This window comes from Lissotriton vulgaris, chromosome 11, assembly GCF_964263255.1.
Source record: "Lissotriton vulgaris chromosome 11, aLisVul1.2, whole genome shotgun sequence".
In the NCBI taxonomy this organism is placed as follows: Eukaryota; Metazoa; Chordata; class Amphibia; order Caudata; family Salamandridae; genus Lissotriton; species Lissotriton vulgaris.
Window position 1 is genome coordinate 301,677,176 of NC_141699.1, and position 14,513 is coordinate 301,691,688.

Here is a 14,513-nt window from a genome sequence, read left to right on the forward strand (position 1 = left end):
TGGCAAGATAGCAGATATCCATGACAGATTCAACACCCAGACAGCAACACAACAGACCCTCCGCACACCCTCGACCACGATCCCCTGCTACCCTGGGCCAGCGTGAGCATCGATGACACCATCAAGACCATGCACACAATCCACTCCGGCTCTCCATCCTATTCCCACACCACGTCTTCAACAGTGCAAGCTGCTCCATCGCAACTCACCTGCACAACGTCAGGTGGGTCCCTTGAGATCGCAACCTTCCCATAGATCTGGAAGCACGCCGAGATAAACGCCCTACTCAAAAAACCTAAGGCACACCCAAGAGACCTCAAGAACTTCCGGCCTATCTCTCTGCTCCCCTTCCCGGCCATGGTCATCAAGAAAACCACCAACAGACAGTTAACCCGATAAATCAAAGAAAATAGAATCCTGGACCCTTCCCAGTCAGGGTTCCGCAGTAACCACAGCACCGAGACTTCCCTCATCGCCGCCACTGATGACATCAGGACCATGCTGTACAACGGCGAGACCTCAGCACTCATCCTCCTAGACCTCTCTGCCACTTCCGACACCGCACACTACGCGCACGCATCCACGCCGCATGGATCCGAGACAAAGCTCTGGATTGGACCACCTCCTTTCTCTCCGGCAGAACCCAGAGCGTCCGCCTCACCCCATTTCATTCCAAAGCCTCCGAGATCATCTGCGGGGTACCCCAGGGATCCTCCCTCAGCCCGATGCTGTTGAACATATACATGGCCTCGCTCGCACACGTAGCGACAGCACGACCTCAACATAATCTCCTAAGCCGACGACACTCAGCTGATCCTCTCCCTCACCAAGAACCCCATCACCGCCTAAGCCAACCTCCACAAAGGAATGAAGGCCGTCGCCGACTGGATGAAGGCCAGCTGTCTGAAGCTGAACTCGGACAAGACGGAGGTCCTCACCCTCGGGTCGAACAGTTCAGCCTGGGACGACTACTGGTGGCCGACGGCACTGGGAGCAGCCCGACACCCACCGACCACGCATGCAACCTGGGAATCATCCTCGACTCAACGCACTCAATGACCAAGTAAGTCAATGCTGTCTCCTTCTCCTGCTTCAACATACTCTGCACGCTCCGCAAGATATACAGATGGATCCCGACAGATACAAGAAAGACAGTCGCCCAGGCCCTCAGCAGCAGACTCAACTATGGAAACGCCCTCTACGCAGGAGCCCTGACCAAGCTCATCAAACAACTACAATGCATCCAAAACGCCTCGGCACGACTGATCCTCGACATACCATGCCACGGCCACATCACCCCCACCTGAGAACCCTGCACTGGCTCCCTGTTAACAAGAGGATATCCTTCAAACTCCTCACCCACACACAAGGCACTCCACAAGACCGGCCCAGCCTACCTCAACAGACAGCTCTCCTTCTACATCCCCAACTGCCAGCTACACTCCACCGACCTCTCACTCGCCACCATCCCGCGCATCCAAAGAACAACCACTGGTGGGAGATCCTTCTCCCACCTCGTCACCAAGAGATGGAACACCCTCCCACTGAGCCTACGACAGACCCAAGACCTGCCGACCTTCAGAAGGATACTCAAGACCTCGCTGTTCGATCAGTAGCGGACCCACCTCCCCCCCCTTCCAGAGCCTTGAGACCCTTGCGGGTATGTAGTGCACTTTAGAAATGATTGATTGATTGATTGAGTGTCACACCTTGTCCTATTTAACGCAGGAATCTACCAATACATAGATCCTCAGGCAAGTCCGGCCAGCAAATAATATGAAAGGTTCGAGCCTAACACGTGACTGTCCCCACAGGCCCTTATAACATAGTGTCCACACTGGTGGAGTAAGACAGCTTCTTGGCCCAGTGACTGGGTGAGTACTCTTCGACTCAGTGGCACCCTCCATCTCCAACACAGGAGTGAGGCTTCTCCAATACTAGGAGAAATTGATCCCCGCAACTTGTGTCCCCTCATAGGTTCTGCCGGAGAGCTTCCGAACCCCGGCTTTGTGTTTCGAGTTCTAATCTGAGGTTCCTGGTTGATCAAATTGCATTGGTCTCTCTCCATACCTCGATTCCACATTTAGTCAAAAGTGAGTTTTTATACGCACTGTAAACTCCAATTTGTAGCGCAATCTGTAGAGAAAGCATTCCATTATTGGTTCCTTCTTTACGTGTCAGCGCATTGGTTGCCTCCATTCCCAGTAAAAAATAATAGCTATTTGTTCACGTTTTAAGTTTTAGCAAAGGCTGGGACATGATACTTCAACCGGACTGTATATAAAATCGACTGTTTTCATTTTTAACACGGCCTTTCTGTCTTTGTTTACTTTAATCATCAGTCAGGGGCCACAAATGTAGCTCTAGAACACATCCTAAGTGCTTTCTTCTTATAATTATTTAAGTATGTAATGACAAGGGGGAAAAATACCAGCTTTAGGTGATTTCCCTAATTTTTGTACCGGCTGAGACATTAAAATACTAGTTATGCTGGTAAGAAAAACACGCAGGCAAGGGGGAAGCCTCGTCAGTGCCTGGAGCGTTGGCCATTATAAATGCAGGACTACTATTACCAGAGTACAAACAGCAAACCAGGGTTACTGAAATGGGAACATTTGAGTGCTCTTGGCTTATCCATACACATCCACAGCCAGTGCTTAATTTGTGCCAGTCGTTGCAGGTGTGACTGGGATTTTTTTTTTTTACATCACACTTTGACCAAGAAAAAGGGAGAAAAGTGGAATAAGAAAAATATAGGAAAGCAGTGACAAAGAGAGAAAGCAGGAATGAAATAGAATATGCAAAGTAAAGGGTGGCAGAAAAAGATTCATAACGTGCAATCAATATTAGGCAGTCTTAGTGTTCAGTATTATTTGATAATGAAGGTTGCAGGCTCTTAAGAGAAACTTAGGCCTGCTGCACTTACTATTTTAGAATATGATCATTCTTATATAAATGGAAGCATTTTCGTTCACATACACGCATATTGACAAACTTTGTGTCTCTGTCTTGCTTTATAGCTTTCTGCTCAGCAATCTGAACATGCTACGAAGAACATATGTCTCTTTCCTCCGCCACCTCCACATATGTGGCATTTCCACTGATGAAGCGGTGTATTTGTTAAAAAGAAAACAATGATACTGAAGCACACTCACTAGTCCAAAACATAGGTCCAGTAGGCTGTAGAGTGACATAAAATCCAAGTATCTTTAATTTCGTGTCAGTCCAACAGTTTCCAAATACATTGACTGTGAACCAATTGGCATATCAAAGGCAGCCTAAACACGTTTCGTCAGAAAATGACATTGTCAAGGCTGTCACATTACACAAAAACAGGTTTATGCAAACATACAGGAAAAATGATAAAAGTGATTAATCTGAAGCCGAGTCAAGCGCTCCATCCTACAGAGTAATTACTTTATGTTGAGGATAACGCTGGAAACCACATTCTTTACAGCAGTAAGCTCTTGGTGTTCTGTCAAGAACACCAACATCCGCAGTGTACAGGTAGGTACTTACACTTAATGTTTCTGAACGGGAGCCACATTAAACTATCCTATAGTCATGTGAAGCTACCATACTGGTATCTGATTGGACAGAGGTAAATTGTAAAGAGACGCATTTGAACATCTATGCAGGAATGTCACAGTGTGTGTGTGTGTGTGGGGGGGGGGAGGGGCAGGAGTGCTGTTTCGAGCTCTGTGCCTTCTGCCCAACTCCACCACTAGTCAATGATACACAATCCAAGCCTGAGGGGGTCCCTTCCTGCCCAGACTGAGACCTCAGCATAGAGGGGTGGGTGCTAGGTTCTAGTGAGACCAGATGCTATGGTCTTGCAAAAGACCAATCATTTCACCAGTTCAAGCCGGTCCAAAGGGGGGCCCGGGAGCCAGTGGAGCAGAAGCACAACAAACTATAAGGGGAACATGGCAGTATGTAGGGAGATCGCACCACACCTTAATTTGTCAGCAGGCTTTTTCTTCCAACAGAAAACAGGCACTGACCAAGCCAATTGGTCTGACGTTAACGCACATGAGTATGCAACCAGCATTTGCCCATTCTAATGGTGTCATATTAAGGTCAGATCGACTAACTTTGCACCTCCATAGTTATGTTATGTTATGTTATGTTATATTGACTTTTTGAGCGCACAGCTGCCCCAGCAAAGGGGCGTCCCGGCGCTATATCTGGAAAGAACATAACAAACAAAGCAGAACACAAAGGGAAGCTAATAAGGCAGGGGGAAAAGATACGTTTTCACAGCTTTCCTAAATGCAAAAAGATTGTCTAAGGAACGGATGTGAACAGGAAGTGCATTCCATAGTTTGGAGGCCATCACCATGAACGATCGACCACCCAATCTGCATTTATGGAATCGGGGAACCAGTGCCATAGTCATTTTGTATGAGTGCTCCAGGAAGGTAAATGTGAATCCTGACTAAAATATATTTAAAAACAACCTGCTGAAGTTAAAAGAACAAACAAAAATGTTTTCTTTCGGCATACAACCCATGTATGTCATAGAAAAGGTAATGTGTACTCCGGGTACTTTTGAGAGGTAAAATAGTCCCTCAAGCCTTTTAATGGAAGCTTTTCATGTGGGAGGCAGCCAATGGCATGAAGTGAGAGAGTCAGAAACACCTCTGGGTGGAGCCACAGCACACACTGCGTACATTGAAAAGAACAAGTAACAACAGGACAACAGACTCCTCTTTCCAGGTCATGTCACTCGACTCTTTCAAATGCTAATCAATCCCGAAAGGATCGGAGAATGGTACAATCTGGGAAACAAATAATGCCGCTGCTGAAAAGGGTGTGGGATTTTGGAGTGCATCAGAAGTCTGGTGACATTGAATGACAGACTAGTACTGAATAGGGACCATAGACCCGAAACAAAAAACGAAAACAGAAACTGACGAAGCTTCTCTAGAAAGTCCATAAAAGAAGTGGGTACTGGTGTTCACTGAATAGCCTCGGTAGACCTTTCTTTGGAGACAGAACCAATTTGTGGACATCTTCCTTTTTTTCAGAGAACTTAAAAGACAGGTCTGGTACCTCCAGAGGTCCAATGTTTTTTTTTTTGTTTTTTTTTTTGTATCCTCATTTGCCTGGCCACCTCTTATTTAACCTCCAACTGCCAACCACTCTATCCAGGAGCAGAGTTTCCTCTGCATCCTATGCTCTATTAGGTGGAATTCGGCAATGGATGGCCCGAAGAGTATCGTGGGAAAAGACTCCAAACTTGAAGTTTTATTCAGTTGAACTAGCCATTCTGAGCCGACTGGGGGGGGCCTAGTTCTTGGAGTTTCAAGGCATAATCATAGGACCGGGGAAAAAAAAAAAAAAAAACCCCGGTTATTGTCTCCAATGAACCAGAACGTCCCAAAAGATACGGCTACGCTCGCCGCCTGATCTCCTCAAGTCCGTTTTAGAGGTTGCGTAGAGAGACGACAGCCAGTTTGCGTGGGTTGGTGCTGAATTTTCAATCCAAACCTTGCATATCTCTCTTCTTGCAAGCAATATGGCAAAGAACAGAAATGTCCTAGCGTGGCCCTTTATATTGTTGTCCCATCCAAAAATGATCAAGGAAAGTGTGATGGAGATCGAAGTATTAAGAATGGAGTCCAAAGTTGCTTTAACTTCATTCCAAAATTGTAATATGTTGGGGCATTCTTTAAACATGTGGACATCTGAGGCTGCGATATGGCCGCATTTATTGCATTTCTTCCCTGGGATAAATTTAGAAAGTTTTAGCGGTGTAAAGTATGCACGGTGAATTGTGAAAAAATGATTGCGTCTTAGCCATGCGGGTTTAACACATCTATATAGTAGGGTACAGGAGTTCTGCCAGGTTTCGATGCTCTGGGCCCCCAGATCCGAGCCCCATAGTTGTTCCGGGAGGGTGAAATCTCCGTCTATCTCTTCTAGCAGGCACCAGTACCATTTCGAGACCTCTTTACCCCCTGCAGGTTGCGCTACCAATTTCTCTTCGGTGATACTATGCTTCCCTAATGGTGCCCCAGACCTGTTTGTTGCCTTAGCCCAGCTATCTAGTTGTAGATACTTAAACCTCGAGAGCTCTATCCCCCGCTGCTCCCGCAAATCCTCCCAGGGCTTCAGAGAGTCACCTGTCAACACATCTCCCCATGTTAGTATCCCTCCTGATCTCAACGGAATAGTAAGCCTATCATCCCAGCAGGAAGGGAGCCCAGGGGATTCCCAGATGGGCGCAAGGTTAGAGTAGTATGACAAACCCAAGTTAGGGGAAGGAAGGGAAAAAAAAAAAAAAAAAGGGGGAAGGAAAAATAAATAAATAAATATACTGCACTATTTCATAAACAACCCTTTTTCTGTAGATAAACAAATGATTAAATGAATAAATCCACACTATTTGGAGAAAGTGAGTAACAAATAAACAGAGGGAAAGTGGGATGGTGATGGTGATGGCGATGGTGATTGTGCACGACAGTACAATGTTTTTTCTCAGATATTTTTAAGGAGTGTAACTCCGTGTTGAGAGTAGAGCTCAGATCAGCGCAAACCGGCCCAACAACTGGTCGGAGTAAGTATGGATGGGTTCTCCAAAGGGGTGGGGGGGGGGGCACAAAAGCATAAAAATTCAAAATTATCCTCAGAAGCTTGGCCCTTTAAAACAGATTTTTCTTTTTTACAGTCCAATCGCCTTAGAGACAATAACTAAAAGAAACAAAGCAACAAATACTAAACCGGGTGGAATGGTAGTGAGCAACGGGAAGGAGAAATGACATCGATATCTTTTTTATCTTGGAACGTGAATGGTTTGCGCGTGCAGGGGAGAAGAGAACGCATTTTTCAATATTTGCGCGACTCCCCGGCGCAGATCATCATTATCCAAGAATCACATCTCTTAAAAAACAAGGCAGATGCAATTTTAAAAAAGCAAAAATGGATTGACGTATTCTTAAGTACTGACCATAATGCAAATATAAGAGGAATTCTCTTAATCTGCAAAAAACCAGCTAACGTGCGGATTCTTGAATTCAGAGAGGACAAATCTGGAAGATGGCTCATAGTTAACCTCTCTATACATGGGCAGAAATACAATCTAGTCGGATATTACGGTCCTAACTCTGATGACCCATCTTTTTTGGAAATAATAAGGAACGATTTAATAACTACCTCTGACCCCATAATTTGGGCAGGGGACTTTAACGTTATTTTGAATCCAAAACTTGATAAAACCACTAATAGTAGCAGGTATAGTTGCCAACCCCCTTCCAAATCTAGACAGACTCTAAAAGGGATTATGGAGGACCTGGGTCTGGCAGATCTATGGAGAGAAAGAGCCGGCACTAAACCAGGGGTATCTTATAGAAATCTAAAATATAAACATACTTCACGTATAGATTTTGCACTGTTTAGCTACTGTCTCCAAAACTCTATAGCCAGCATTAACTATATACCCTCTCACTTATCCGACAATTCAGCTCTCTCTTTCACCTTAATACTTCAAACTCACAAAAAACATCCCTCTTGGGCATTTGATCGAACTATTCTATTGGTCCCGGAGGAAGTGACATACCTCAACTCCGAAGTTAGGATGTTTTTAGATAGCAATTTGCACTCAACCTCCCTTGCCTTAGTATGGGAAACTCTTAAGGCATACCTGAGAGGTTGCATCACCAACAGAGCTTCCTTTATGAGGAAAAACTATCTAGCCAAAATCAAAAACCTAGAACAGGAGCTGGAGATAATTGAACAAAGGCTTAGGGGCACAACTGGCTCACTACAAGATCAAAAAAATATGTCAGACCTCAAAAGTCAGATAGAAGATATCCTACAAGAAAGGGTCTCAAAGAAATGGGAGGCGAGCAAACTGTCCAATTTTGAATTTGGAGAAACCGCAGGTAAGATTTTAGCCTGGAGGGTCAAAGCAGACCAAGCAAAAAACCACATAAGAGGGATCATGGCAGCGGGGGAAAATCAGCTCAGGTCATCAGATGTAGGAATTAGTACTGCCTTTACGCAGTTTTTTGCGGAAATATATAGGGATGATATCATAGATGACCAACAGGCAAGGAAGTCATGGCTGGATAAGATATCTCTTCCACATTTATCGCAAGCGCAAAGTGAGGCATTGGAATTGGATATCTCAGAGACAGAGGTTAAAAAGACTGTATCCGCACTAAAACATGGCAAAGCTACAGGTCCTGACGGACTACCTGCAGAGGTCCAATGTTTTATGGACATGCTACTTTAACAAATGCAAAAACCACAGTTGATGGACAGAATGCAGAACAATGTCATACATTCACCCCAGTACAGAGATCTGGGCCTAAATCCATCGTTTTTTTGCACTCCACACCACCCCAGTTCAGACATGGCCATATGCAAATCAGTCTGACACTGTGCCACATGGGAACAGTCCAGCCCGAACTGCCTAGCCATGCCTTCCCTGGACCGGAAACAAGCTTCGGAGGACCGGTTTCTGGCATTCCAGCCGTTTTCAGCCCGGCTTGCTTGAATCCAGTGGCGTGGAGTGCATGGGACTCACGATTGAGCATACCCTGCCAACTCGGGGTGACAAATGCAAAAACCACAGTTGATGGACAGAATGCAGAACAATGTCATACATTCACCCCAGTACAGATGCTACTTTAACATCATCAATAAAAGGCCATAACTAAACTTTTCGAAGTGCGGTGACTGATAAAAAAAGTCAACTTCGCCTAAATATTACAGATGGCAACTCTCGTCAGAGTTAAACATATTTAAAATACATTTAAAAATGAATGACACATGTCTGATCTTTCCACATGAGGTGTTCACGCTCAAAATAGCTAATGATAAAATAGCTGCTGAGTTACAGCTCACACAAAAACACTACAGACATACCTGGTTAAGAAATAGCTAGTGCTCAAAGTACCTAAGACATGTATGTCCGTATTTTTTAGAATACACAAGGGCTCATGTGATTGCCTCTTCCACTTTTCCATGTGCCTCATAATGGTATGCATTTGCTAATTCATAAGCATTAATTCTGTGGGTGCCCAAATGAGCCCCACAAAATCTGTGAACAATGATTAATAATGATAATATTATTGCTGATTGTCGGTTTGGAAACAATTTCAGTGGAAACCCAGATCGGATCAATAGCCTCTGACCTGGGATTGTACTGCCTATTGTTCAGGGTGGTCCGTGAGATGTAACTGTTTAAATATGTCAAGTTCACCAGAAAACAGAAATAAAGAGAGTATATATAAAAAGAAACTTAATCCGTGAACAACAAGAATGGTGTATACACATGAATAACCTATGTTGGACCAAAGCCTTCATATCCATATGTTTAAGAGACAGCAACAGAGGGCCTGATACATTGCTTTCCTCCTCCCTCTCCTCACAAGCCACTGAGTTGAGTCAGAAATCACAGTAAGGGTGCCTTACCTGCCCACCTGCACCTCCACGTCCTTTTTCTCCAGACGGGGCGGACTGTCGCCATTGAGTTCCTTTCGTCCGTTCTGCAGGTGACTCACAACTGGGGTGATCTCTTTGAGGATGACATTGTCTTCTGTCCCGCCGTTATGACATGTACTGCTGATGTCATCGCTCTTCCCTCCCACCATGACAGATGCGAGGCCATTGAAGTCCATCAGCGGGCTCCCCTCTTGCCCACTTTCTCTGGCCCATGAGGAGCCTGCCGAGCCAGTTGCGCTGTCAACTGCCTGCGGCTGGTCTTTGCTGAAGATGCTCTGACTCGATAGGCCCATGGCTTTGGCCATGGCGCACACGGGACGGGTGACTCTGATGGTCTTCGGCGTCCCATCACCGGTGAAGGTGGTCTCTAGGTGGGTGGTGAAGCCCTCAGGGCCTCGTAAGATAAGTACCACAAAGGTTTCCGAAGGTATACTACGGAGAATCTCCAGAGCGCCTTCATATGGCACATCCACCAATGGCCGGTCATTGACTGCCAGGACAATGTCCCCCACCTGGACAAGTCCGCTCTGCTCCGCGGCCCCACCCCGGATCAGATCTGAGATGATGACAGGTGGCTTATTGACACGTTGCTTCACCAGGAACCCGAGACCCCCAACCTTTCGTTTGAAAATCCTCACCGAGATCACGTTGGGTTGAAGCTGCTGGACACTGAACTCATAGTCCTCCATGGTAGCCCGCGACAAGGATGAATACCGCAGCCCCACGACTTTAGGATTCAAGGGCTAGTGCAGGCAACTCGACTGCGCTGTTGGCAGGGGGCTCTGGATGGATATTGAGTTAAGAGAGGCTTGCAATGGGCTTGTGTGTGAACGTGCGACTCGTTACTAATGCCAAGAATTGGATCTTGCTCGAAATATCGCTGCTTGGCCACTAGTTTCAGTTCTGCCTTCTGCTGCCAAATTCAGTTCATTCTTATAATTAGAACGGGACTTTTTAAAGAGACAGTGCAAAGATTCTTACAGCAACATGATCCTAATGCTTTGGCGGGCCTCGTGAGGAGGAGGAAAATGGACCATAAAGCTGTGGAATTCAGGGAAAACCAAGGGGATGTGCTTCGAAGACTGCTGCAATTCGCCAGTGTCTTCCTTGAGACTGGCTAGCTCCTCGTCTAGAGTGCGAGCTCGGCGTCTTGAGTCTGAGAAAAACAAAGATGAAAAATATATGAAAACACGTACATGACGTTTAGTAAAATACACTTTTCGCACAGGCATTATGCATATTTGTTTCTATCCCTTGTAGATCGCTCATTGGTTCATCTTGGGGCGCGCGCACACACAGCTTTACCAATGTACCTCGTCAATTGCCTTCTACTAGTTCAGTGTTGCACTTTTAAAGTCACTGCACCCTATGCCCAATCACTCAATCTCAGCGCTTAACCCGGGTGTAAATCAGTTTCTCCTTTATTACGCCATGGTCTACTAGAAGCGGCCCTCCCGCAAGCCTGGCACACCACCTGCTGTCTCCCAGCCCACCATCAACTCTGCTCTGAGCAAGCTCCTAGCCATCCTACCATGCACTTCAATATTGACCTCAAACTTCCGTGCTATTCACTTCCGGTCAAGTCAGGCCCAATCCAACAACACACACTCCGTCCACTTACTACCCTAGCAGTGGCGGCTGGTGACCTTTGAAAGTGGTGAGCAAAACAGCTGCTCCAAATTTCACAACCATGTAAAGAGGAAATCGACATACCTCAAAGAGCGAAAATTAAATTAAAGAAAAAGAATGCCACTAACCTTGCATTCACCACATCGCTGAGTCGGCGATGCTGTGAACTCAAGGTGGGAGTTTTTTTTTATTTTAGTATCTGTCGACTCCCCTCACCTGGCCTTCCCCCTTCCTTACCTGCACGAAACACATCTGACTGTTCTGCAGTACCACTGATTTGAAATGTAACTGACTGCCCCACAGTCCTACTTGCCCGCCACTACACTGGAAGGGTCTACCAGCAGGAAGGGCCTCGAGAGGCAATGGTACACATGTGATCAAGTCTTGCCTTAGACTGCCAGTCTCAGAGGACCTGGTGTGGTGTGGGAAGGCACTGGACTGGTTTAACTGTCTGTTAATGGGCATTCAGTATACCTCTGAATATAACCCCTTTTGCACAGTATTACCTACGTTGAAATCATTTCCACACTGTCAACCTATGACATGCTTAATGGGGTGACAGGTTCAAATCCTGGCTGTAATAATCAACCGTTCATCCTTCTGAGGTTGATACAATCAGTATTATTGAATTGGATAACAATGATGTAACTCGTCATGCACTCAACCCTACTGCCCCTACATATGTGCTGGGTATTTGAAGCATCCCCCATTCTCCAAACCCCCAGGAAGCAAGCTAAACTTATAATGGACTACCCTAGTTCTACTGGGCTTTCAGGGTCACTAGCCAGTCAGACATGTTGAAAAGCTGACAGTGAATGTTATTAGTCTTACACAATCAAATAAAACTAAGATCAGGATGCAGTAAGGTAACAAGACTTACTGTTGATCAACTTGTGCCTCAAAACATACACACTTGCATGACAGCACATAAACAGTTTTTGGGCTCAATAATATCTTTACACCAGATGGCTGCTAAGTGCTTGATTCTCATGATCAATCAAAACAAAACAAAAGCATTATTTTAAAGCGTTAAAAAGGACAAAGGCAAGCACTCTCTCTTAAAATTGCATGCATTCACAGTGCACTGGTAATATATCTAGGCCCGGGTCCCCACAGCACCGCTCCCACTCGCCTGGATGTTGTTGGATCTGGTTTCCCCAGATAACTGCGAGTGATAAAACACACTGTCTGATCCTGGGCTGCAGGCCAGCTCCATGCACAGAAGGCACAGTAAGGCATTTGTGAAATCTGTACTGTGTGTGACCTAGGAATTACTAACAGGAGCTGCCCTCAGCCTAGCTTTCCCTCCAGCTTTGTGCCTCAGCTCGTTTGCGACCTGAAAAGACCTCCTTTGCCCCTCATATACTTTACTAAAAAGCACTGATGCGGATGGGGATTATAGATTATTTTAAATTATGTACTTTACTGAAACCACCTAACACGTGGAATATGACCGGAGACATGCACGGTAGAAACGCACTACAGCATGCAGTAACTGAAGAGACAGACTTCTCCCCAGTAATACTTTACATAGAGCCAACATTCAGCTGCCATGCTTTACCCAATGTACTAGCTGGCACAGGCACTCAACAATAAATATCAGATATATGTTTGAAAATTGGGGGAAATTATTCTCTCCATCCCTAAAGCAAGGTCCTCATTTCGTAGCGTGTGAGAGCTCTATAGAAATGATCTAAAATGAAATGTATGCAGAACATATGCAAGCTTGCTATTGATAGAGCTCTCATGGAGTGTGTCCGCAGTCTGGGAGCAGTGCCATCTCACAAGAGCACACCCAGCATGCGTGCATGCGCATACGCAACAAGTAACAGTGTGCGAACAGGCTATTTCTGGCCTCCAAAGTTTTAAAAGTAGCTTGGGCTTCATGTATCAGCTATTTCTTAATGTCTATTGAATTTATAAGTAAATGTTGTTGTGGTAAGCTCTAAATTAGCCAGACAGCGCCACCCTGTAGTAGACTGTCAAACTCTGGTGTCGGCAATTAAGTTCTGGTGCTGATGATGAACACCGGAAACCACTGGTTCAAATTAAACACTGCTGTTGAGACACACATTTCACTGATGATGCTTTTGGCTCCCACCAGCACAGCCCTTGCACTTGTGTCATTGCTTTAGTGTTGTGAAGCGAACAATGAAAATGACCCCCACACAGTCCAAAAGCAAAGTTTAACAGGAGCTTGCGTGTAGGGACACACTTGCATTACAATCATGAACATTTTAGGAATGTCAAGGACTAAGCTCTAGAATGCCAAAACACCGGACAAAGGCAATATATAGATGTTAACAGAAACATGCATGCAATTCACTGCATTTAAAAGGTACCTGTACTACACTCTCCGAAGTCAATCTGCTATCGGACTCCTGCAGAGAGCCCTGTGCAAAATCCAACAAGCAGGCACAACTTAAAAGGTGGGTGGAGCTGAGTCGCCCCACCTAGCCTAGATCCACCCTCCCACCTTGACTCCACTGGTCGGCCCTGCCCCAGCTCATTGAGACTCTGCAGGGTTGCCTACTCCGGCCTTGGGCCACTTCTGTCAGCAGCCATGGATGGATTATATTCAATGGAAGGCAGGCAGGCCACGACCAGCATCTGATGCAACTACTCTAGCTTCTGCCTCAAGGGCGAGCGAGACCTCACCCGGCACTTGAGCAATTGCACCACATTCCACCTGCAAAAATCTAAATAGCAAACATGATCTAACTTGAGCCTTGCTGACCTGTCGGATTTGGACACACTTCTCTCCTCTTCCATGAACAGTGGGGCAACACACCTTACACTTGCATTTTAGTGTATCACAATCCAGCACCATCGTCGCTAGTAGCCCAGCCAAGCAGCCCTTCGGATGGGGGCACATGCTGACAGAGTGTGCCCGGTATTCTAATCAGACCACCCCAGGATATTGCAGCATGGATTAGGAAATTTTGCGGAACAAAACAGGGACATTTTGCAGCAGACTACTGCACTTTCTGCAGCATTTTTGCAGTACCCTATTTTAGTGACATTTCTTAGTTCTGTCCAAATAAAATGGGACTCTGCAGGAAAAAAACATGGTGTATGCTCCCCTAACCACAACAACATGTTTCCTGTCACCTACACTCTATTCTCATCCTGTTAGAGTTAAAGGCAAAGCATCAACCTTGGATGTCAGAAAGAAATACCCATCTACTCGCTGATTTGCACTGCATGAAACTGAAAGAAAATCAGGGATGACTCCTTCACATGTGCGATCCTAGACAGATGCTTTTTTTTCACTGAGCCTTCTTGTTCATTCCCAGATATGAGAGCACCTTCAAATATGTGTGTTCAGGCTGTGCGCTGGTCACAAAAATCTCTCGTTTTTGCTGTATAATCTATGATAGTGCTCCAGCTTCATGCTTGACCAAATTAAATGATTTTAGGCAAACACTTTT

General features: G+C 45.6%; 1 protein-coding gene across 1 annotated transcript in view; it reads right to left on the reverse strand.

Moving 5' to 3' along the window:
• NOS1 (nitric oxide synthase 1) overlaps window positions 1-10,542 on the reverse strand; it is a 534,740-nt gene extending 524,198 nt beyond the window's left edge. Inside the window, exon 1 of the mRNA XM_086943269.1 lies at window positions 9,424-10,542. Coding sequence (XP_086799395.1) covers window positions 9,424-10,142 — 719 coding nt within the window. The 5' untranslated portion in view covers window positions 10,143-10,542. The remainder of the gene's footprint in view (window positions 1-9,423) is intronic.
• Between the last annotated feature and the right edge of the window lie 3,971 nt (window positions 10,543-14,513).